Source organism: Salvelinus fontinalis, chromosome 10 (assembly GCF_029448725.1).
Source record: "Salvelinus fontinalis isolate EN_2023a chromosome 10, ASM2944872v1, whole genome shotgun sequence".
Taxonomy (NCBI): domain Eukaryota; kingdom Metazoa; phylum Chordata; class Actinopteri; order Salmoniformes; family Salmonidae; genus Salvelinus; species Salvelinus fontinalis.
In genome coordinates, this window is record NC_074674.1 from 41628767 (window position 1) to 41653710 (window position 24944).

The 24944-nt window shown below is 49.6% G+C and overlaps 1 protein-coding gene across 2 annotated transcripts in view; it reads right to left on the bottom strand.

Moving 5' to 3' along the window:
* The window catches only part of LOC129864152 (protein NLRC3-like), a 56383-nt gene extending 35257 nt beyond the window's left edge, over positions 1-21126 (bottom strand). Inside the window, exons 1-9 of one of the 2 annotated variants that reach the window (XM_055936822.1) lie at positions 21039-21126; positions 20706-20768; positions 19340-19393; positions 19104-19210; positions 18164-18742; positions 12741-12813; positions 12261-12468; positions 10253-12080; positions 9862-10035 (exon numbers count right to left, since the gene is read on the bottom strand). In XM_055936822.1, coding sequence (XP_055792797.1) covers positions 9862-10035; positions 10253-12080; positions 12261-12468; positions 12741-12813; positions 18164-18742; positions 19104-19189 — 2948 coding nt within the window. In that variant the 5' untranslated portion in view covers positions 19190-19210; positions 19340-19393; positions 20706-20768; positions 21039-21126. The remainder of the gene's footprint in view (positions 1-9861; positions 10036-10252; positions 12081-12260; positions 12469-12740; positions 12814-18163; positions 18743-19103; positions 19211-19339; positions 19394-20705; positions 20769-21038) is intronic. The other variant, XM_055936821.1, reaches the window with a different exon arrangement.
* Positions 21127-24944: the final 3818 nt, after the last annotated feature.

Consider the following 24944-nt stretch of genomic DNA (forward strand, 5'->3'; position numbering starts at 1 on the left):
CTACCTGCCTCCCCTCCACTCTAACCACTAGGCTACCTGCCACCCCTCCACTCTAACCACTAGTCTACCTACCACCCCTCCACTCTAACCACTAGGCTACCTGCCGCCCCTCCACTCTAACCACTAGGCTACCTGCCGCCCCTCCACTAACCACTAGGCTACCTGCCTCCTCTACACTCTAACCACTAGTCTAGCTGCTTCCCCTCCACTCTAACCACTAGGCTACCTGCCTCCCCTCCACTCTAACCACTAGTCTACCTGCCTCCCCTCCACTCTAACCACTAGGCTACCTGCCGCCCCTCCACTCTAACCACTAGGCTACCTGCCCCCCCTCCACTCTAACCACTAGGCTACCTGTCTCCCCTCCACTCTAACCACTAGGCTACCTGCCTCCCCTCCACTCTAACCACTAGGCTACCTGCCACCCCTCCACTTTAACCACTAGTCTACCTACCACCCCTCCACTCTAACCACTAGGCTACCTGCCGCCCCTCCACTCTAACCACTAGGCTACCTGCCTCCTCTACACTCTAACCACTAGTCTAGCTGCTTCCCCTCCACTCTAACCACTAGGCTACCTGCCTCCCCTCCACTCTAACCACTAGTCTACCTGCCTCCCCTCGACTCTAACCACTAGGCTACCTGCCGCCCCTCCACTCTAACCACTAGGCTACCTGCCGCCCCTCCACTCTAACCACTAGTCTACCTGCTTCCCCTCCACTCTAACCACTAGGCTACCTGCCACCCCTCCACTCTAACCACTAGGCTACCTGCCACCCCTCCACTCTAACCACTAGGCTACCTGCCACCCCTCCACTCTAACCACTAGCCTACCTGCCTCCCCTCCACTCTAACCACTAGTCTACCTGCCACCCCTCCTCTCTAACCACTAGGCTACCTGCCTCCACTCTAACCACTAGGCTACCTGCCGCCCCTCCACTCTAACCACTAGTCTACCTGCCTCCCCTCCACTCTAACCACTAGTCTACCTGCCTCCCCTCCCCTCCACTCTAACCACTAGGCTACCTGCCTCCCCTCCACTCTAACCACTAGTCTACCTACCACCCCTCCACTCTAACCACTAGGCTACCTGCCGCCCCTCCACTCTAACCACTAGGCTACCTGCCGCCCCTCCACTCTAACCACTAGGCTACCTGCCTCCTCTACACTCTAACCACTAGTCTAGCTGCCGCCCCTCCACTCTAACCACTAGGCTACCTGCATCCCCTCCGCTCTAACCACTAGGCTACCTGTCTCCCCTCCACTCTAACCACTAGGCTACCTGCCACCCCTCCACTCTAACCACTAGGCTACCTGCCGCCCCTCCACTCTAACCACTAGTCTACCTGCCTTCCCTCCACTCTAACCACTAGGCTACCTGCCACCCCTCCACTCTAACCACTAGGCTACCTGCCTCCACTCTAACCACTAGTCTAACCGCCGCCCCTCCACTCTAACCACTAGTCTACCTGCCTCCCCTCCACTCTAACCACTAGCCTACCTGCCTCCCCTCCACTCTAACCACTAGTCTACCTGCCACCCCTCCTCTCTAACCACTAGGCTACCTGCCTCCACTCTAACCACTAGGCTACCTGCCTCCACTCTAACCACTAGGCTACCTGCCTCCACTCTAACCACTAGGCTACCTGCCTCCCCTCCCCTCCACTCTAACCACTAGTCTACCTGCCTCCCCTCCCCTCCACTCTAACCACTAGTCTACCTGCCTCCCCTCCCCTCCACTCTAACCACTAGGCTACCTGCCTCCCCTCCACTCTAACCATTAGTCTACCTGCCTCCCCTCCCCTCCACTCTAACCACTAGGCTACCTGCCTCCCCTCCACTCTAACCACTAGTCTACCTGCCTCCCCTCCACTCTAACCACTAGCCTACCTGCCTCCCCTCCACTCTAACCACTAGTCTACCTGCCACCCCTACTCTCTAACCACTAGGCTACCTGCCTCCACTCTAACCACTAGGCTACCTGCCTCCACTCTAACCACTAGGCTACCTGCCTCCACTCTAACCACTAGGCTACCTGCCGCCGCTCCACTCTAACCACTAGTCTACCTGCCTCCCCTCCCCTCCACTCTAACCACTAGTCTACCTGCCTCCCCTCCCCTCCACTCTAACCACTAGGCTACCTGCCTCCCCTCCACTCTAACCACTAGGCTACCTGTCTCCCCTCCACTCTAACCACTAGGCTACCTGCCTCCCCTCCACTCTAACCACTATGCTACCTGCCACCCCTCCACTCTAACCACTAGGCTACCTGCCACCCCTCCACTCTAACCACTAGGCTACCTGCCGCCCCTCCACTCTAACCACTAGGCTACCTGCCGCCCCTCCACTAACCACTAGGCTACCTGCCTCCTCTACACTCTAACCACTAGTCTAGCTGCCGCCCCTCCACTCTAACCACTAGGCTACCTGCCTCCCCTCCGCTCTAACCACTAGGCTACCTGCCTCCCCTCCGCTCTAGCCACTAGTCTACCTGCCTCCCCTCCACTCTAACCACTAGGCTACCTGCCACCCCTCCACTCTAACCACTAGGCTACCTGCCACCCCTCCACTCTAACCACTAGGCTACCTGCCGCCCCTCCACTCTAACCACTAGGCTACCTGCCGCCCCTCCACTCTAACCACTAGTCTACCTAACTCCCCTCCACTCTAACCACTAGGCTACCTGCCACCCCTCCACTCTAACCACTAGGCTACCTGCCACCCCTCCACTCTAACCACTAGGCTACCTGCCACCCCTCCACTCTAACCACTAGGCTACCTGCCACCCCTCCACTCTAACCACTAGGCTACCTGCCACCCCTCCACTCTAACCACTAGGCTACCTGCCACCCCTCCACTCTAACCACTAGGCTACCTGCCGCCCCTCCACTCTAACCACTAGTCTACCTGCCGCCCCTCCACTCTAACCACTAGGCTACCTGCCGCCCCTCCACTCTAACCACTAGTCTACCTGCCGCACCTCCACTCTAACCACTAGGCTACCTGCCGCCCCTCCACTCTAACCACTAGGCTACCTGCCGCCCCTCCACTCTAACCACTAGTCTACCTGCCGCCCCTCCACTCTAACCACTAGGCTACCTGCCGCCCCTCCACCCTAACCACTAGTCTACCTGCCTCCACTCTAACCACTAGGCTACCTGCCGCCCCTCCACTCTAACCACTAGTCTACCTGCCGCCCCTCCACTCTAACCACTAGGCGAACCTGCCTCCACTCTAACCACTAGGCTACCTGCCTCCACTCTAACCACTAGGCTACCTGCCGCCCCTCCACTCTAACCACTAGGCTACCTGCCTCCACTCTAACCACTAGTCTACCTGCCTCCACTCTAACCACTAGGCTACCTGCCGCCCCTCCACTCTAACCACTAGTCTACCTGCCGCCCCTCCACTCTAACCACTAGGCTACCTGCCGCCCCTCCACCCTAACCACTAGTCTACCTGCCTCCACTCTAACCACTAGGCTACCTGCCGCCCCTCCACTCTAACCACTAGTCTTCCTGCCGCCCCTCCACTCTAACCACTAGGCGAACCTGCCTCCACTCTAACCACTAGGCTACCTGCCTCCACTCTAACCACTAGGCTACCTGCCGCCCCTCCACTCTAACCACTAGGCTACCTGCCTCCACTCTAACCACTAGTCTACCTGCCTCCACTCTAACCACTAGTCTACCTGCCACCCCTCCACTCTAACCACTAGTCTACCTGCCACCCCTCCACTCTAACCACTAGTCTACCTGCCTCCCCTCCACTCTAACCACTAGGCTACCTGCCGCCCCTCCACTCTAACCACTAGGCTACCTGCCGCCCCTCCACTCTAACCACTAGGCTACCTGCCGCCCCTCCACTCTAACCACTAGGCTACCTGCCGCCCCTCCACTCTAATCACTAGGCTACCTGCCGCCCCTCCACCCTAACCACTAGTCTACCTGCCTCCACTCTAACCACTAGGCTACCTGCCGCCCCTCCACTCTAACCACTAGTCTACCTGCCGCCCCTCCACTCTAACCACTAGGCGAACCTGCCTCCACTCTAACCACTAGGCTACCTGCCTCCACTCTAACCACTAGGCTACCTGCCGCCCCTCCACTCTAACCACTAGGCTACCTGCCTCCACTCTAACCACTAGTCTACCTGCCTCCACTCTAACCACTAGTCTACCTGCCACCCCTCCACTCTAACCACTAGTCTACCTGCCACCCCTCCACTCTAACCACTAGTCTACCTGCCACAGCTCCACTCTAAACACTAGTCTACCTGCCTCCCCTCCACTCTAACCACTAGGCTACGTGCCACCCCTCCACTCTAACCACTAGTCTACCTGCCGCCCCACCACTCTAACCACTAGGCTACCTGCCTCCACTCTAACCACTAGTCTACCTAACTCCACTCTAACCACTAGTCTACCTGCCACCCCTCCACTCTAACCACTAGTCTAAACTCTAACCACTAGGCTACCTGCCGCCCCTCCACTCTAACCACTAGGCTACCTGCCGCCCCTCCACTCTAACCACTAGGCTACCTGCCTCCTCTACACTCTAACCACTAGTCTAGCTGCCGCCCCTCCGCTCTAACCACTAGGCTACCTGCCTCCCCTCCGCTCTAACCACTAGGCTACCTGCCTCCCCTCCACTCTAACCACTAGGCTACCTGCCGTCCCTCCACTCTAACCACTAGGCTACCTGCCTCCCCTCCGCTCTAACCACTAGGCTACCTGCCTCCCTCCACTCTAACCACTAGGCTACCTGCCTCCCCTCCACTCTAACCACTAGTCTACCTGCCTCCCCTCCACTCTAACCACTAGGCTACCTGCCGCCCCTCCACTCTAACCACTAGGCTACCTGCCGCCCCTCCACTCTAACCACTAGGCTACCTGCCGCCCCTACACTCTAACCACTAGTCTACCTGCCGCCCCTCCACTCTAACCACTAGGCTACCTGCCGCCCCTCCACTCTAACCACTAGTCTACCTGCCGCCCCTCCACTCTAACCACTAGGCTACCTGCCGCCCCTCCACTCTAACCACTAGGCTACCTGCCGCCCCTCCACTCTAACCACTAGTCTACCTGCCGCCCCTCCACTCTAACCACTAGGCTACCTGCCGCCCCTCCACCCTAACCACTAGTCTACCTGCCTCCCCTCCCCTCCACTCTAACCACTAGGCTACCTGCCACCCCTCCACTCTAACCACTAGGCGAACCTGCCTCCACTCTAACCACTAGGCTACCTGCCTCCACTCTAACCACTAGGCTACCTGCCTCCACTCTAACCACTAGGCTACCTGCCGCTCCTCCACTCTAACCACTAGGCTACCTGCCTCCACTCTAACCACTAGTCTACCTGCCTCCACTCTAACCACTAGTCTACCTGCCACCCCTCCACTCTAACCACTAGTCTACCTGCCACCCCTCCACTCTAACCACTAGTCTACCTGCCACCCCTCCACTCTAACCACTAGGCTACCTGCCACCCCTCCACTCTAACCACTAGGCTACCTGCCACCCCTCCACTCTAACCACTAGGCTACCTGCCGCCCCTCCACTCTAACCACTAGTCTACCTGCCGCCCCTCCACTCTAACCACTAGGCTACCTGCCGCCCCTCCACTCTAACCACTAGTCTACCTGCCGCACCTCCACTCTAACCACTAGGCTACCTGCCGCCCCTCCACTCTAACCACTAGGCTACCTGCCGCCCCTCCACTCTAACCACTAGTCTACCTGCCGCCCCTCCACTCTAACCACTAGGCTACCTGCCGCCCCTCCACCCTAACCACTAGTCTACCTGCCTCCACTCTAACCACTAGGCTACCTGCCGCCCCTCCACTCTAACCACTAGTCTACCTGCCGCCCCTCCACTCTAACCACTAGGCGAACCTGCCTCCACTCTAACCACTAGGCTACCTGCCTCCACTCTAACCACTAGGCTACCTGCCGCCCCTCCACTCTAACCACTAGGCTACCTGCCTCCACTCTAACCACTAGTCTACCTGCCTCCACTCTAACCACTAGGCTACCTGCCTCCACTCTAACCACTAGTCTACCTGCCGCCCCTCCACTCTAACCACTAGGCTACCTGCCGCCCCTCCACCCTAACCACTAGTCTACCTGCCTCCACTCTAACCACTAGGCTACCTGCCGCCCCTCCACTCTAACCACTAGTCTTCCTGCCGCCCCTCCACTCTAACCACTAGGCGAACCTGCCTCCACTCTAACCACTAGGCTACCTGCCTCCACTCTAACCACTAGGCTACCTGCCGCCCCTCCACTCTAACCACTAGGCTACCTGCCTCCACTCTAACCACTAGGCTACCTGCCTCCACTCTAACCACTAGGCTACCTGCCGCCCCTCCACTCTAACCACTAGGCTACCTGCCTCCACTCTAACCACTAGTCTACCTGCCTCCACTCTAACCACTAGTCTACCTGCCGCCCCTCCACTCTAACCACTAGGCTACCTGCCGCCCCTCCACTCTAACCACTAGGCTACCTGCCGCCCCTCCACTCTAACCACTAGGCTACCTGCCGCCCCTCCACTCTAACCACTAGGCTACCTGCCGCCCCTCCACTCTAATCACTAGGCTACCTGCCGCCCCTCCACCCTAACCACTAGTCTACCTGCCTCCACTCTAACCACTAGGCTACCTGCCGCCCCTCCACTCTAACCACTAGTCTACCTGCCGCCCCTCCACTCTAACCACTAGGCGAACCTGCCTCCACTCTAACCACTAGGCTACCTGCCGCCCCTCCACTCTAACCACTAGTCTACCTGCCGCCCCTCCACTCTAACCACTAGGCGAACCTGCCTCCACTCTAACCACTAGGCTACCTGCCTCCACTCTAACCACTAGGCTACCTGCCGCCCCTCCACTCTAACCACTAGGCTACCTGCCTCCACTCTAACCACTAGTCTACCTGCCTCCACTCTAACCACTAGTCTACCTGCCACCCCTCCACTCTAACCACTAGTCTACCTGCCACCCCTCCACTCTAACCACTAGTCTACCTGCCGCCCCACCACTCTAACCACTAGGCTACCTGCCTCCACTCTAACCACTAGTCTACCTAACTCCACTCTAACCACTAGTCTACCTGCCACCCCTCCACTCTAACCACTAGTCTAAACTCTAACCACTAGGCTACCTGCCGCCCCTCCACTCTAACCACTAGGCTACCTGCCGCCCCTCCACTCTAACCACTAGGCTACCTGCCTCCTCTACACTCTAACCACTAGTCTAGCTGCCGCCCCTCCGCTCTAACCACTAGGCTACCTGCCTCCCCTCCGCTCTAACCACTAGGCTACCTGCCTCCCCTCCACTCTAACCACTAGGCTACCTGCCGTCCCTCCACTCTAACCACTAGGCTACCTGCCTCCCCTCCGCTCTAACCACTAGGCTACCTGCCTCCCTCCACTCTAACCACTAGGCTACCTGCCTCCCCTCCACTCTAACCACTAGTCTACCTGCCTCCCCTCCACTCTAACCACTAGGCTACCTGCCGCCCCTCCACTCTAACCACTAGGCTACCTGCCGCCCCTCCACTCTAACCACTAGGCTACCTGCCGCCCCTACACTCTAACCACTAGTCTACCTGCCGCCCCTCCACTCTAACCACTAGGCTACCTGCCGCCCCTCCACTCTAACCACTAGTCTACCTGCCGCCCCTCCACTCTAACCACTAGGCTACCTGCCGCCCCTCCACTCTAACCACTAGGCTACCTGCCGCCCCTCCACTCTAACCACTAGTCTACCTGCCGCCCCTCCACTCTAACCACTAGGCTACCTGCCGCCCCTCCACCCTAACCACTAGTCTACCTGCCTCCCCTCCCCTCCACTCTAACCACTAGGCTACCTGCCACCCCTCCACTCTAACCACTAGGCGAACCTGCCTCCACTCTAACCACTAGGCTACCTGCCTCCACTCTAACCACTAGGCTACCTGCCTCCACTCTAACCACTAGGCTACCTGCCGCTCCTCCACTCTAACCACTAGGCTACCTGCCTCCACTCTAACCACTAGTCTACCTGCCTCCACTCTAACCACTAGTCTACCTGCCACCCCTCCACTCTAACCACTAGTCTACCTGCCACCCCTCCACTCTAACCACTAGTCTACCTGCCACCCCTCCACTCTAACCACTAGTCTACCTGCCTCCCATCCACTCTAACCACTAGGCTACCTGCCACCCCTCCACTCTAACCACTAGTCTACCTGCCGCCCCTCCACTCTAACCACTAGGCTACCTGCCTCCACTCTAACCACTAGTCTACCTAACTCCACTCTAACCACTAGTCTACCTGCCACCCCTCCACTCTAACCACTAGTCTACACTCTAACCACTAGGCTACCTGCCGCCCCTCCACTCTAACCACTAGGCTACCTGCCGCCCCTCCACTCTAACCACTAGGCTACCTGCCTCCTCTACACTCTAACCACTAGTCTAGCTGCCTCCCCTCCGCTCTAACCACTAGGCTACCTGCCTCCCCTCCACTCTAACCACTAGGCTACCTGCCTCCCCTCCACTCTAACCACTAGGCCAGCTGCCGTCCCTCCACTCTAACCACTAGGCTACCTGCCTCCCCTCCACTCTAACCACTAGTCTACCTGCCTCCCCTCCACTCTAACCACTAGGCTACCTGCCTCCCCTCCGCTCTAACCACTAGTCTACCTGCCTCCCCTCCACTCTAACCACTAGGCTACCTGCCACCCCTCCACTCTAACCACTAAGCTACCTGCCGCCCCTCCACTCTAACCACTAGTCTACCTGCCTCCCCTCCACTCTAACCACTAGGCTACCTGCCGCCCCTCCACTCTAACCACTAGTCTACCTGCCTCCCCTCCCCTCCCCTCCACTCTAACCACTAGTCTACCTGCCTCCCCTCCCCTCCACTCTAACCACTAGGCTACCTGCCTCCCCTCCACTCTAACCACTAGTCTACCTACCACCCCTCCACTCTAACCACTAGGCTACCTGCCGCCCCTCCACTCTAACCACTAGGCTACCTGCCGCCCCTCCACTCTAACCACTAGGCTACCTGCCTCCTCTACACTCTAACCGCTAGTCTAGCTGCCGCCCCTCCACTCTAACCACTAGGCTACCTGCCTCCCCTCCGCTCTAACCACTAGTCTACCTGCCTCCCCTCCACTCTAACCACTAGGCTACCTGCCACCCCTCCACTCTAACCACTAGGCTACCTGCCTCCACTCTAACCACTAGTCTACCTGCCGCCACTCCACTCTAACCACTAGTCTACCTGCCTCCCCTCCACTCTAACCAGTAGCCTACCTGCCTCCCCTCCACTCTAACCACTAGTCTACCTGCCACCCCTCCTCTCTAACCACTAGGCTACCTGCCGCCCCTCCACTCTAACCACTAGTCTACCTGCCTCCCCTCCACTCTAACCACTAGTCTACCTGCCTCCCCTCCCCTCCACTCTAACCACTAGGCTACCTGCCGCCCCTCCACTCTAACCACTAGGCTACCTGCCGCCCCTCCAATAACCACTAGGCTACCTGCCTCCTCTACACTCTAACCACTAGTCTAGCTGCCGCCCCTCCACTCTAACCACTAGGCTACCTGCCTCCCCTCCGCTCTAACCACTAGTCTACCTGCCTCCACTCTAACCACTAGGCTACCTGCCTCCCCTCCTCTCTAACCACTAGGCTACCTGCCGCCCCTCCTCTCTAACCACTAGTCTACCTGCCGCCCCTCCACTCTAACCACTAGGCTACCTGCCGCCCCTCCACTCTAACCACTAGGCTACCTGCCGCCCCTTTCGAAGTATTACCTGTTATGTAAGACCTTTTTTTACTCTAAGATCACTACACAAAGAGGAAAATACTAACCTCAGTGTCTCCAGTTTACAGTTTGGACTCTCCAGTCCAACAGAGAGCAGCTTCACTCCTGAATCCAGCAGGTCGTTTTCACTCAGGTCCAGTTCTCTCAGCTGGGAGGGGTTTGAGCTGAGAACAGAGGCTAACGCTTCACAGCATCTCTCTGTGAGGTTACATCCATTTAGCCTAGATAATGGAAATCTCAGTTCAGACATCATTCTTCTTAAAATGGGGAATAAGTCAGAATCAGTAATGTTCAATAATGGGATGTTTGTTGTTATTATCATTAACCTCATCACCGTGGCAATATTGCAGTCAACTTTAGATTGTAGTAATTAAATTTCCTTCATGGAAGCTTCATCTACTTCAAAACAGAATATTATTAATTTAAATCGACACTTACAGGACTGTCCTGGAGGCTTTGACCACTGGTAGCAGCCTCAGAAGACCTTCCTCTGATCTGGAGTATTTCTTCAGGTCAAACACATCCAGCTCCTCTTCTGAAGTCAGCAACACAAAGACCAGAGCTGACCAATGTGCAGGTGACAGGTTGGGTTCTGAGAGACTTCCTGATCTCAGGTAGATTTGGATCTCCTCCACTAGAGAATGGTCATTCAGTTCATTCAGACAGTGGAACAGATTGATGCACCTCTCTGGAGAAGGATTCTCCCTGATCTTCTCCTTGATGTAATTGATCGTTATCTCATTGGTCTGTGACTTGCTTCCTGTCCGTGTCAGTAGGCCTCGTAGAAAAGTCTGATTGGAGTCCAGCGAGAGACCCAGAAGGAAGCGGAGAAACAGGTCCAGGTGTCCGTTCTCACTCTGTAAGGCCTTGTCCACTGCACACTTGTGGAGGATGGCTGTAAGTTTGTCTTTTGATATGTCACCAGACATCTGGTGGTTTCTGGTGGTGGTTTCAGGTTCTGCCATTAGATTTAAACTGTCGTTGTTGAATGTGACAAACACATACACAGCACCCAGAAACTCCTGGATGCTCAGATGCACAAAGCAATACAGCTTCTCCTGGTACATCCCATTCTCCTCTCTGAAAATCTGTGTACACACTCCTGAGTAGACGGACGCTTCTGTGACATCAATGCCACATTCTCTCAGGTCTTCCTCGTAGAATATTAGATTCCCCTTTTCCAGCTGTCTGAAAGCCAGTTCTCCCAGTTTCAAGATGATCTCCTCATCTGTTTTCATCTGTGAATCTGACTCCGCTTTCTCTGGTCCCTTTGGAAATTTCAGTTTTTTGTGCAGTATGGTAAAGATCAGGAAGTGTTTGTACATTTGAGTCAGAGTCTTGGGCATCTCTCCACTCTGTGCGTCACCAAACAGTGTCTCTAGGACAGTGGCAGAGATCCAACAGAACACTGGGATGTGGCACATGATGTAGAGGCTCCTTGATGTCTTTATGTGTGAGATGATTCTGCTGGCCATGTTCTTCTCATCGTGGTATCTCTTCTTAAAGTACTCCTCCTTCTGTTGGTCATTGAACCCTCGTATCTCTGTCACCTGGTCAACACACTCAGGAGGGATCTGGTTGGCTGCTGCAGGTCGGGAGGTTATCCAGAGGAGAGCAGAGGGAAGAAGATTCCCCTTGATGAGGTTCGTCAGCAGCACGTCCACTGACGTTGACTTTGTGACATCGCAACAGCGCTCATTGTTCTTGAATTCAAGAGGAAGTCGACACTCATCCAGACCATCAAACACAAACAGAACCTTGTACTTGTCAAAGTCGGAGATTCCCGATTCTTTGGTTTCGATGAAAAAGTGATGAAGAAGTTCCATCAAGCTGTATTTATTCCCCTTCATCATATTCAGATCTCGAAAAGGAAGTGGAAATATCAATTGGATTTCATGATTTCCTTTTCCTTCAGCCCAGTCCAGAATTAACTTCTGCACAGAGATTGTTTTTCCAATACCAGCGACTCCCTTTGTCAGCACAGTCCTGATTTCTTTGTCTTGTCCAGGTAAAGGTTTAAAGATGTCGTGGCATTTGATTGGCGTCTCTTGTGTTGCTGGTCTCTTGGACGCCGCCTCGATCTGTCTCACCTCGTGTTCATTATTGACTTCTCCACTTCCACCCTCTGTGATGTAAAGCTCTGTGTAGATCTTACTGAGAAGAGTTGGGTTTCCTTGCTTGGCTATTCCCTCAAACACATTCTTAAAGTTCCTGTTCAGATTGTATTTGAGTTTCTGTTGACACGCAACAAGTTCTCCTAGAAGACCTAACAATGCAGATCATCCATGTTAACGTGTCACAACAAAGTCAAAGTTTCAATTGAAGAATATATTATAACTTATTCTACTAGTTTTTCTGTGGACATGTAAATTGTTTGTGAATAGCAGGAAATATGTAAAGGTCTCGGTATGTTAATCATTTGTAGACATGAATATGGCGGTCTTACTGTTCTCCAGTGTGTCAGCGAGCTCCTTCTGGTTCATGTTCCTCAGGATGTGTAGTGTGATCTTCAGAGCCCCATCTCTGGCACTGCTCTCCTGCTTCTCATCTTCAGCATCTACCACTTCCTCATCGTCCCTCTGAACTTCATTCAGTATCCTCTTGAACCGCTTCAACTCACGTTTTACCAAAACAATGACGCGGTCTTCAAGCACCTGAAATGGACAACAAATAAATCAAATCAAATGTATTTATATAGCCCTTCTTACATCAGCTGATATCTCAAAGTGCTGTACAGAAACCCAGCCTAAAACCCCAAACAGCAAGCAATGCAGGTGTAGAAGCAAACACAGTATTTATATGAAAACAAACCCAGAACAATGAGGATGAGTTCATCAAAACGAAATGTACGCTGGTGTGTTATTTGTAGAGTTCATTTATATGTTTGTATGTTTTTACAAAAAAAAACAGTGATAAGCCAGCCCACCTTGAATATTGAGTTCACATCCGTTCGTTGATTCTGGGATTCTGCTTCAACCTGTAGTTTCTCACATTGGACTCTGTGGACAGAATTAGACAGGTTACAAGTCTTGTTTCCTTGTTATAGGGAGACATCCATGGGCCAACCACTGATGACCAATAAATGAATCGCCAGCTGATCTATCGTTAAGCGGGAAAATGTAATGTTTAATCGCTCTTCTTGAGCAGACTAATGATGATTTATCTATTTGAAGATTATACCTGTAGAAATTAAATAAAGTAAATTCCCTCGTTTACCACGTCAAAATCTACAATAGAAATTCGTTTTCAACACACATTTTATTGACAGAAGAAATCATAGTGTAGGATACATTTTTCTTTTTACAATTTATATAAATTCATGAGTTTACTTGTCCTAATAAAACATATTGGCTGTTGAGACCAGTGGCGTGTATTCATGGAAGCCAGTCTTCCCCAGATATTTGACCAATAAAAATGATAAAATAATGTCCACTTCGTCTCTCTGTGTTTTCATAATCCCCACTATATTAGGCCCAGCCTTTGGAACTTTGGTTTTCCTAGATATGGCTACTATATTGTGATCACTACATCCAATGGATTTGGAAAAGCACATTTCTTCAGCATTTAGTAAAGATGTGATCAATACATGTTGATGATTTCATTCCTGTGCTGTTTGTAACTACCCTGGTAGATTGACTGATAAACTGAACCAGGTTGCAGGCACTGGTTACAGTTTGAAGTTTTGGCAGCTTGATGAAAGCCAATATTGAAATCACCCAGACAATATACCTCTCTGTTGATATCACTGTGTCCAACCCGAAGCTGCGTTTAGCAAACTTGCAACTTTGTGTAAAATATTCTGGGCCCTCAAAGTTTCCTATACCAGTGAGCTTGGGAAAGACACAACTGTAGGCTATTTGTGCAAAAGGGATAAGAAGTAATCAGGTATTTTATGACGTTTCCACTGGATCAGAGCATTACGTTTTTCCCTTTCATGCCGAGTGGTTGGGAGAGCTGGAAGTATGTTTCAAATACATTGAGGAATTATTGTAATTCTCAATTGATCCTAAAAACAGACTTTGTTTACTTGCTGCTTGAGGTGAAGAAAATATTACTTTGAGAAGCTTCACAGCTCATTAGTGGTGGGGAGTTAGGACAATCAGAAATACTATCTCCAAATGGGCACATTTATAGGCCTACATTTGCTCGCAGGCCAGGGAGCCTAGTCCTAACTCCTATATGCTTAATCAGGTGCACGTCCTTACTCAACATTGACAGGAACCCCCCTGAACAAAAGACAATGAAAAAAAATTGACAAAACTCGGAAACTGGAATAAAATTAATCTAAATTTGTTTCTCACAAGTGTAGCATAGGTTGTGAGCAAACAACGTGTCCACTCCGACAACGAGAACGGTAAAAAGTAATAATATATTGAATAGGGTAGAAAGGGTATTCTGCCTTGTGCACGTTAGCCACACTCCCCTTCTTGGACTGTCCCCGCTGCCTCCTAAATGGATTAGTACAGGCGCGCATCAGACAGGTGTCCAGCGTGCCATAAAACACCAACATCTACTTACGACTAAAACATCTTGGCCGATAAACCAAAAAATCATTCAACAACCAAATGACAAATGGGCTCAGCCTATTAAAAGCTTGATGTTTCAGCCTTCCAAAATGGCCTTTTTAACAATGAAGATTTAACATCTAGTGGAAGGCGTATGAAGTGCATACATATCCATAAATACAAGGCAATTGAATAGGAGCAGCCCTTTCACAGAGACCCATTTCAGAATTTTCACTTCCTGTTTGGAAGTTTGCCTGCCAAATGAGTTCTGTTTTACTCACAGATATAATTCAAACAGTTTTAGAAACTTCAGAGTGTTTTCTATCCAATAGTAATAATAATGTGCATATCATATGATCTAGAACAGAGTACGAGGCCGTTTAATTTGGGCACTATTTTTTCCCAAAGTGGAAATGGCGCCCCCTATTAAGAAGAAGTTAATTAACACACACATAAAGTGCCTTCAGAATGTATTCGACTTATTCCACATTTTCTGACTGAATTCTACATTTATTAAATGGATTTATTTTTCTCATCCATTTACCCACAATACCCCACAACGACAAAGTGAAAACATGTTTTTAGAAATGTAAGCAAATTTATTGAAAATAGAATGCAGAAATATCTCATTTCAAGTTAAATCAAACTTTATTTGTGCCAAATAGAACAAGTGTAGACTTTACCATGAAATGCTTACTTACAAGCCCTTAATCCCTGTTTTCCTCAAGGATTTTGCCTGTGCTTAGCTCCATTCAGTAAATGTTTTATCCTGAAAACTCCCCAGTCCTTTACAAGCATACCCATAACCTGATGCAGCCACCACTATGCTTTAAAATATGAAGAGTGGTACTCAGTGATGTGTTGGATTTGCCCCAAACAGAACACTTTGTATTCAGGACATAAAGTTAATTTCTTTGCCACATTTTTAGCAGTTTTACTTTAGTGCCTTGTTGCAAACAGGATGCATGTTTTGGAATATTTTTTATTCTGTACAGGCTTCCTTCTTTTCACTCAGTCATTTAGGTTAGTATTGTGGAGTAACTACAATGTTGTTGATCCATCCTCAGTGTTCTCATCACAGCCATTAAACTCTGTAACTGTTTTAAAGTCATCATTGTCCTCATGGTAAAATCCCTGAGCGGTTTCCTTCCTCTACGGCAACTGAGTTAGGAATCGTTGTAGTGACTGGGTGTATTGATACACCATCCAAAGATGAATTAATAACTTCAACATGCTCAAAGGGATATTCAATGCCGTTTTTTTTTCATTTTTTTTTTTACCCATATACCAATAGGTGCCCTTCTTTGCGAGGCGTTGGAAAACCTCCCTGGTCTTTGTGGTTGAATCTTTTTTTGAAATTCTCTGCTCGACTGAGGGACCTTACAATGATCTGTATGTGTGGGGTACGTGTTATACACTATTATTACACACAGAGTGAGTCTATGCAACTTACCATATGATTTGTTAACCACCTTTAGGCATGTCATAATTTTTACTCCTGAACTTATTAAGGCTTTCCATAACAAAGGAATACTTATTGACTCAAGACATTTCAGCTTTTCATTTTTAATTTTTTTTTTTTTTTTTTTTTTTTACAGATTTCTAAAAACATAATTCCACTTTGATATTATGGGGTATTGTGGGTATCTAAATTTTATCCATTTTTAAATTCAGTCTAACAACAAAATGTGGAAAAAGTCAATGGGTGTGAATAGTTTCTGAAGGCGGTGTATCGCACAGCCAGACACACACACACACACACACACACACACACACACACACACACACACACACACACACACACACACACACACACACACACAACAACATAATAAAGCATCCCATTCACTCTGACTTAATAAGCCAATAGGCTTGTACACACACACACACACACACACAACAACATAATAAAGCATCCTATTCACTCTGATTTAATAAGCCAATAGGCTTGTACACACACACACACACACACACACACACACACACACACACACACACACACACACACACACACACAACAACAACATAATAAAGCATCCCATTCACTCTGACTTAAAAAGCCAAAAGGCCCCAATCGTGACAATAGAAACACAACCGTTTAGCATTTCCAAATCAAAATGTACTACCATTAGCTAGCTACTTCCAAAAATGTACTACCATTAGCTAGCTACTTCCAAAAATGTACTACCATTAGCTAGCTACTTCCAAAAATGTACTACCATTAGCTAGCTACTTCCAAAAATGCAAAACATATTTTTTAATCAAATTCTGCACACAAAGTAACAGGTGATCGATCTGAAGTTTAAACGCAGCTGTGTTTCACCCTGTCACGGTCACCCAGTATTTTCATAGAAGGCTAACAGGAAGCGAGCTGCAAAATTAAAACAGTTTCCCTCACCAGATGATAATCATTTGAAAAGGGGCGATGATCACAAATGAGCAACAACTTCATCTTAAATCCTTAATAACACCTAACACACTAGCCTTCAACACAAACGAACTTGACCATGGGAAAACTAGCACTCGCGTCATCGGCTCAGGTTCTCAGTAGTGACCTGTCTTTAGGCCGAAAAAAAATATATATAAATAATTTTTTTAGGCGGAGTTATAATGCTCGTTCACACGAGTGCAGTTTTACGACAGGTCTGATTTGTAACGTCAAACATGTGTATGTATGACGTACGGCAAGTTTATAAATATCTATATATTTTTTTTACGTACGTATTCTTTTCGGAAATAGTGTAACATTTACGCAATAGTTATAAATGAGGCCCCTGGAGTTTACTAAACAGCACTTGGATTGGAACCGGTGCTGTGGAGTTTACTAAACAGAACTTGGATTGGAACCGGTGCTGTGGAGTTTACTAAACAACACTTGGATTGGAACCGGTGCTGTGGAGTTTACTAAACATCACTTGGATTGGAACCGGTGCTGTGGAGTTTACTAAACAGAACTTGGATTGGAACCGGTGCTGTGGAGTTTACTAAACAGCACTTGGATTGGAACCGGTGCTGTGGAGTTTAATAAACAGTACTTGGATTGGAACCGGTGCTGTGGAGTTTACTGAAAAGCACTTGGATTGGAACCGGTGCTGTGGAGTTTACTAAACAGAACTTGGATTGGAACCGGTGCTGTGGAGTTTACTAAACAGAACTTGGATTGGAACCGGTGCTGTGGAGTTTACTAAACAGGACTTGGATTGGAACCGGTGCTGTGGAGTTTACTAAACAGTACTTGGATTGGAACCGGTGCTGTGGAGTTTACTAAACAGGACTTGGATTGGAACCGGTGCTGTGGAGTTTACTAAACAGCACTTGGATTGGAACCGGTCAGTGGTGGGTTTAGCCTCAAAAAGAAGGATGTGATAAAACATTTTAGAAAAAGGTTCAGGGACATTACACCCTCCCCTTATTATTATAAGGTGCCGTAGTATTGAAATCCGCGGTGGCAATAATTTTGACCCTTATCTCTTTGAGAGAACAAATATTATAAAAAAATAAATATGACTTTTATTAGTATAAAATTATATAATTTTCGAACGTTTTTTTGTGTGTACAATATAGCTCAGTATTTGCATGATATATTTTATGCACTCTTTATCAAGTTAGCCAATAATTTCTACACTGGGCGCCTCTGGAAAGTTGTAAAGTACCATGCTCAAGGACACAACGGAAAGCAATGTGGCATCTACAATTTGATACCAGCAACCTTCCTGTTTCCAGCTCACTTTAGGCTAGATTTTTACTGTCAGACCCGGGATTCGAACTAGCAATCGTCCAGTTGCTAGCTTGCCTCTCTAACCGCTAGGTTACCTGAACCCCCGGAAACACATATTCAGCTTACTTTGGTTCTGTTATTACTGGTGCATCCATTGACTGGTCACTCTTCATGGACAGACAGCTGGATACAGGGGAGACTGGTCTCTCCGGCTCGAAAAATAGAGGTACATCCTTAGACCGGTCACTCTTCATGGACAGACAGCTGGATACAGGGGAGACTGGTCTCTCCGGCTCGAAAAATAGAGGTACATCCTTAGACCGGTCACTCTTCATGGACAGACAGCTGGGTACAGGGGAGACTGGTATCTCCGACCCGAAAAATAGAGGTACATCCTTAGACCGGTCACTCTTCATGGACAGACAGCTGGGTACAGGGGAGACTGGTCTCTCCGACCCGAAAAATAGAGGTACATCCTTAGACCGGTCACTCTTCATGGACAGACAGCTGGGTACAGGGAAGACTGGTCTCTCCGACCCGAAAAATAGAGGTACATCCTTAGACCGGTCACTCTTCATGGACAGACAGCTGGGTACAGGGGAGACTGGTCTCTCCGACCCGAAAAATAGAGGTACATCCTTAGACCGGTCACTCTTCATGGACAGACAGCTGGGTACAGAGGAGACTGGTCTCTTCTGATGCACCCTGTTAGATAAACCCAGACCAGAACATTCAGGCCCACAGGGGTGTAGAATACGGAGTCTGTGATTCAATATCTAGACTATCAATAGAGGAACTAGTTCAGTGGGAAAGTCTCAGGAGGATCAATTAACTCATTCATGTTCTTACATGTCTTGGTCTCTTAAGTTGTAAGTTGGAGACATAGACATGTCACAACAGAGACGTTCATTTAATGACTATATAATTATGGATGAAATCTCAAGTTATTAAAGAATAGCACTAAAAACATTAACAATGTATCTTGTTGGTTGCGGCAAAGCATTTTTGAAAAGTATCAACTGTAACACAAGCACACGCTTGTCTTTTTTTTTTTTTTTTCACTCACCTTTCAGCTTCTTTTACAGTGTCGGGGTCCTCAAAGATACGCCTGGTTGCGTCAGCGCCCTCCCCATTCACCTCTGAGAGACTCATTTTAGAGGTAGTGCTGTTTTACTGTGGGACAAGTAAAAGTACAAATTCCAAAACAGAAAGAACACTTATTTAAAGTCAGCTATCTGAACGTCACTTCTGGCACGATGCTGTTTTCTTTTGTGTTGTAAGTGTAAGGTCATAGGTACATACTTGATTAACCCTAGCCACAAAATGACGTCCTGGCCCTCTCTCTTCGAGTACAACCTGATAACCAAACCAGTCAGGAAATTCCAGTCAGGAAATTGTCACTTGATATCTCTCAAGCCATATAGGAGAAAGTTGAAGGTAACAGGAATGTGACTGGAGTGGGGTGGGGGGAGTGGGGGGTGGGGTGGGGGGGGGGGGCTAGGTACAACACCTAAACCGTTACAAATTCCTCCGATTATTTAAACATCAATATTTAAGAATTATTATTATTCACACAAAGTGAATTTACATCAGTTATTTAAAAATCTATTTAAATACATATCAAATTTGCCTCACTGCGTGTAAATATAATTCGAGCTCTATGGATACACTGTTAACACGTGTAAATACTCTGTACTGTACCAACTGTTTACAGCCATCTTGACGTTCACCTAAAAGCTGACAGTCTATTCTTTCTTATATCCACTCAAATATAGAGGAGGCCATGAAGAATAGACTAGTAAACACTTATACACACAGAATGCTTGAGAGCTGTAGAATAGTGGACTGGTCCATGTCTGTGTGAGATTTACTGAAAATGGCACCGCGCAGTGTCAAATTCATCATAATAATCATTTTGTGAATAAACAAGGCTTTCACCCATTCCTTTACAAATATTCTTTCAAACAGAGGGTTTCCATGACATATTAATAAGGATTATGTGTCTCATACTGTTGAAATGTATTATGAAGTTATGAGTAATTGTTCAATTAAAATGTAAAATGTTGAGGCACTAGTCCCATGAATTTCACTGTAGCGTCGGCCCGCTCTGTCGACACCGTCATAACACTGACCTGCCCCACACGCTTTGTTTGGTACAACTTGTGTCCATAATGACAAACACACGCACATTAATTGAGCATGTTATTGTATTTGACCTTTTTATAGATCTGGGGGGGGCTGATGTCAATTCCTACAAATAAATATATATTTTTGGATTCTCCCGGAACAGCTTATTAAAACGGTATCTTTCAATTCCCTCGACCTCACACGGAACTCCGTGTACAGCTGTTGACCTTACAATACCTTCTCTGAGGCAATACATATTTTCCAGGAACTGTTACGACACCGTCATGTAATACAGTATATATCCACGATCAACGCTATGAGCCACGTTACAAGTCTCACCAAGTGGGCTACATCTATTGGCGCGATGCGTAGCCTGTCACGCCGGAGGTCTGGTATCGCTTATTGTTCACTACAATAGTATAATGCACAGCAACCAGTTATACTTTTAGTTTGTGTTTAATTTAAGAGTTTTAAAACAGCCTCTAGCCTGCCCATTCATTTTTTTTGTTAGCTCAAGAGGTTTTAAAGTTTAAAGCGTTACCTTCAGTACATTTGTCCAAACAGTTGTTCCAACGGTATCACAGTAGATCGTTGGGTTCTTAACCTGTGTAGTGAAGCATACATACACACCCTCATTGAATGGGATTGGCAGCGATTTACATCACATGACAGGTGATCTTCTAAGGCAATAAGTCGACCTTATCCATGAAAATATTTGACTGATGAGCGCAAGTTGGTTCTGCTGTAAATGAAACTGAAAAGGTTCATTGTCAACCGTTGCTAAACCTGAGTGTATATTTCAATAACCAGGTTATTATTGAAAAATATATAATACAAATATTTATATTTGTTGAATTATTATTGAATAACTTACCTGACTAAACACAAGGTAGACTGCTGAAAAAGGACAAGATTGAATCTGTTTACTAGTGACTTGCATGATAAAGAGAACAGAGCATACTTCCTGAGGGTGGGCTAACTAGTCCAACCAGTGGTGTGGTGCCTTACAGTCAGTCATGTGATGTCATGACTGTAACGGGGGTCAATGGGCACATGACTGGTGTAGTAGTGACTTGCTTCATATCACCATATGACGTAAGAGCCAAGAACTGTCAATCATCAGTCATGTTCTGTCACAGACAGACATTCTGAAAACTCCAGCACAGTGATCCTGTTAAGTTATTTATAAAATGTCATTCTGTGCACTCCAGTTTATTTAATAAACCCTGCAGTGTTACTATCATAGAATTGGTTACTATTATGACTGAGGCATCGGGACAGACTCTATGGAGTCAACATCCTGAGAAGCTAGGTTTATTTACAGCAACAGCTACTGTACATGACTACAGCACTTCTGACAGACAGGATATAGAATTAACCTTTACAGAGGGGCCACACATACACACACACACACACACACACACACACACATGGAAATAGCACAAGATAAACAAACAGAGGACTAGGGAGCAACTTTAATAAAGTAGGAAATATTCTGTTTATACTCAGAATTAGGATGTGCACCAAGACAGGCCCTGGTTGGTGCAGCATGAAGACAGGCCCTGGTTGGTGGAGCATGGGGACAGGCCCTGGTTGGTGGAGCATGGGGACAGGCCCTGGTTGGTGCAGCATGAAGACAGGCCCTGGTTGGTGGAGCATGGGGACAGGCCCTGGTTGGTGGAGCATGGGGACAGGCCCTGGCTGGTGGAGCATGGGGACAGGCCCTGGTTGGTGCAGCATGAAGACAGGCCCTGGTTGGTGGAGCATGGGGACAGGCCCTGGCTGGTGGAGCATGGGGACAGGCCCTGGTTGGTGCAGCATGAAGACAGGCCCTGGTTGGTGGAGCATGGGGACAGGCCCTGGTTGGTGGAGCATGGGGACAGGCCCTGGTTGGTGCAGCATGAAGACAGGCCCTGGTTGGTGGAGCATGGGGACAGGCCCTGGTTGGTGAAGCATGAAGACAGGCCCTGGTTGGTGGAGCATGGGGACAGGGCCTGGTTGGTGGAGCATGGGGACAGGGCCTGGTTGGTGGAGCATGGGGACAGGGCCTGGTTGGTGGAGCATGGGGACAGGCCCTGGTTGGTGGAGCATGAAGACAGGCCCTGGTTGGTGGAGCATGGGGACAGGGCCTGGTTGGTGGAGCATGGGGACAGGGCCTGGTTGGTGGAGCATGGGGACAGGCCCTGGTTGGTGGAGCATGGGGACAGGCCCTGGTTGGTGGAGCATGGGGACAGGCCCTGGTTGGTGGAGCATGGGGACAGGGCCTGGTTGGTGGAGCATGGGGACAGGGCCTGGTTGGTGGAGCATGGGGACAGGCCCTGGTTGGTGGAGCATGAAGACAGGCCCTGGCTGGTGGAGCATGGGGACAGGCCCTGGTTGGTGGAGCATGGGGACAGGCCCTGGTTGGTGGAGCATGGGGACAGGCCCTGGTTGGTGGAGCATGGGGACAGGCCCTGGTTGGTGGAGCATGAAGACAGGCCCTGGTTGGTGGAGCATGGGGACAGGGCCTGGTTGGTGGAGCATGGGGACAGGGCCTGGTTGGTGGAGCATGGGGACAGGGCCTGGTTGGTGGAGCATGAGGACAGGGCCTGGTTGGTGGAGCATGGGGACAGGGCCTGGTTGGTGGAGCATGGGGACAGGCCCTGGTTGGTGGAGCATGGGGACAGGCCCTGGTTGGTGGAGCATGAAGACAGGCCCTGGTTGGTGGAGCATGGGGACAGGGCCTGGTTGGTGGAGCATGGGGACAGGGCCTGGTTGGTGGAGCATGGGGACAGGGCCTGGTTGGTGGAGCATGGGGACAGGGCCTGGTTGGTGGAGCATGGGGACAGGCCCTGGTTGGTGGAGCATGAAGACAGGCCCTGGTTGGTGGAGCATGGGGACAGGGCCTGGTTGGTGGAGCATGGGGACAGGGCCTGGATGGTGGAGCATGGGGACAGGCCCTGGTTGGTGGAGCATGGGGACAGGCCCTGGTTGGTGCAGCATGGGGACAGGCCCTGGTTGGTGCAGCATGGGGACAGGCCCTGGTTGGTGCAGCATGGGGACAGGCCCTGGTTGGTGCAGCATGGGGACAGGCCCTGGTTGGTGCAGCATGGGGACAGGCCCTGGTTGGTGGAGCATGAAGACAGGCCCTGATTGGTGCAGCATGAAGACAGGGCCTGGTTGGTGCAGCATGGGGACAGGCCCTGGTTGGTGCAGCATGAAGACAGGCCCTGGTTGGTGCAGCATGAAGACAGGGCCTGGTTGGTGCAGTATAGGGAGAGGACCTGATTGGTGCAGCATGGGGACAGGCCCTGGTTGGTGCAGCATGAAGACAGGCCCTGATTGGTGCAGCATGAAGACAGGGCCTGGTTGGTGCAGCATGGGGACAGGCCCTGGTTGGTGCAGTATAGGGAGAGGACCTGATTGGTGCAGCATGAAGACAAGGCCTGATTGGTGCAGCATGAAGACAAGGCCTGATTGGTGCAGCATGGGGACAGGCCCTGGTTGGTGCAGCATGGGGACAGGCCCTCTTCCACTCTGAATTAGGGTAACATTTATTAACATTTATTTAACAATACCTTGAAAAATTTACAAGTGTATGTGGACACCTGCTCGTCAAACATCTCATTCCAAAATCATGGACATTAATATGGAGTTGGTTCCCCCTTTGCTGCTATAACAGCCTCCACTCTTCTGGGAAGGCTTTCCACTAGATGTTGGAACATTGCTGCTATAACAGCCTCCACTCTTCTGGGAAGGCTTTCCACTAGATGTTGGAACATTGCTGCCATAACAGCCTCCACTCTTCTGGGAAGGCTTTCCACTAGATGTTGGAACATTGCTGCTGTAACAGCCTCCACTCTTCAGGGAAGGCTTTCCACTAGATGATGGAACATTGCTGCTATAACAGCCTCCACTCTTCTGGGAAGGCTTTCCACTAGATGTTGGAACATTGCTGCTACAACAGCCTCCACTCTTCAGGGAAGGCTTTCCACTAGATGTTGGAACATTGCTGTTATAACAGCCTCCACTCTTCTGGGAAGGCTTTCCACTAGATGTTGGAACATTGCTGCTATAACAGCCTCCACTCTTCTGGGAAGGCTTTCCACTAGATGTTGGAACATTGCTGCAGGGGACTTGCTTCCATTCAAACACAAGAGCATTAGTGAGGTCAGGCACTGATGTTGGGCGATTAGGCCTGGCTTGTAGTCGGCGTTCCAATTCATTCCAAAGGTGTGCGATGGGGTTAAGGTCAGGGCTCTGTGCAGGCCAGTCAAGTTCTTCCAGGCCAATCTCGACAAACCATTTCTGCATGGACCACGCTTTGTGAACGGGGGCGTTGTCATGCTGAAACAGGAAAGAGCCTTCCCCAAACCGTTGCCACAAAGTTGGAAGCACAGAATCATCTAGAATGTCATTGTATGTTGTAGTGTTAAGATTTCCCTTCACTGGAACTAAGGGGCCCGAACCATGAAAAACATCCCCAGACCATTATTTCTCGTCCACCAAACTTTACAGTTGGCACTAAGTATTGGGGAGGGTATTTGCATGCATTATGGATCCCCATGAGCTACTCTTCCTGGGGTCCGGCAAAATTAAGGCAGTTATACAAATTTCAAAAAAACATTACAATACATTCACAACAGATTTCACGAAATATTAAGTGTGTCCCCTCAGGCCTCTACTCTACTACCACATATCTACAACACAAATTACATGTGTACATGTGTGTGTAGCGCGTATGTTATTGTGTGTTTGTATGCATGTGTCTTTGTGTTGATTCACATTCTCCGCTGCCTTG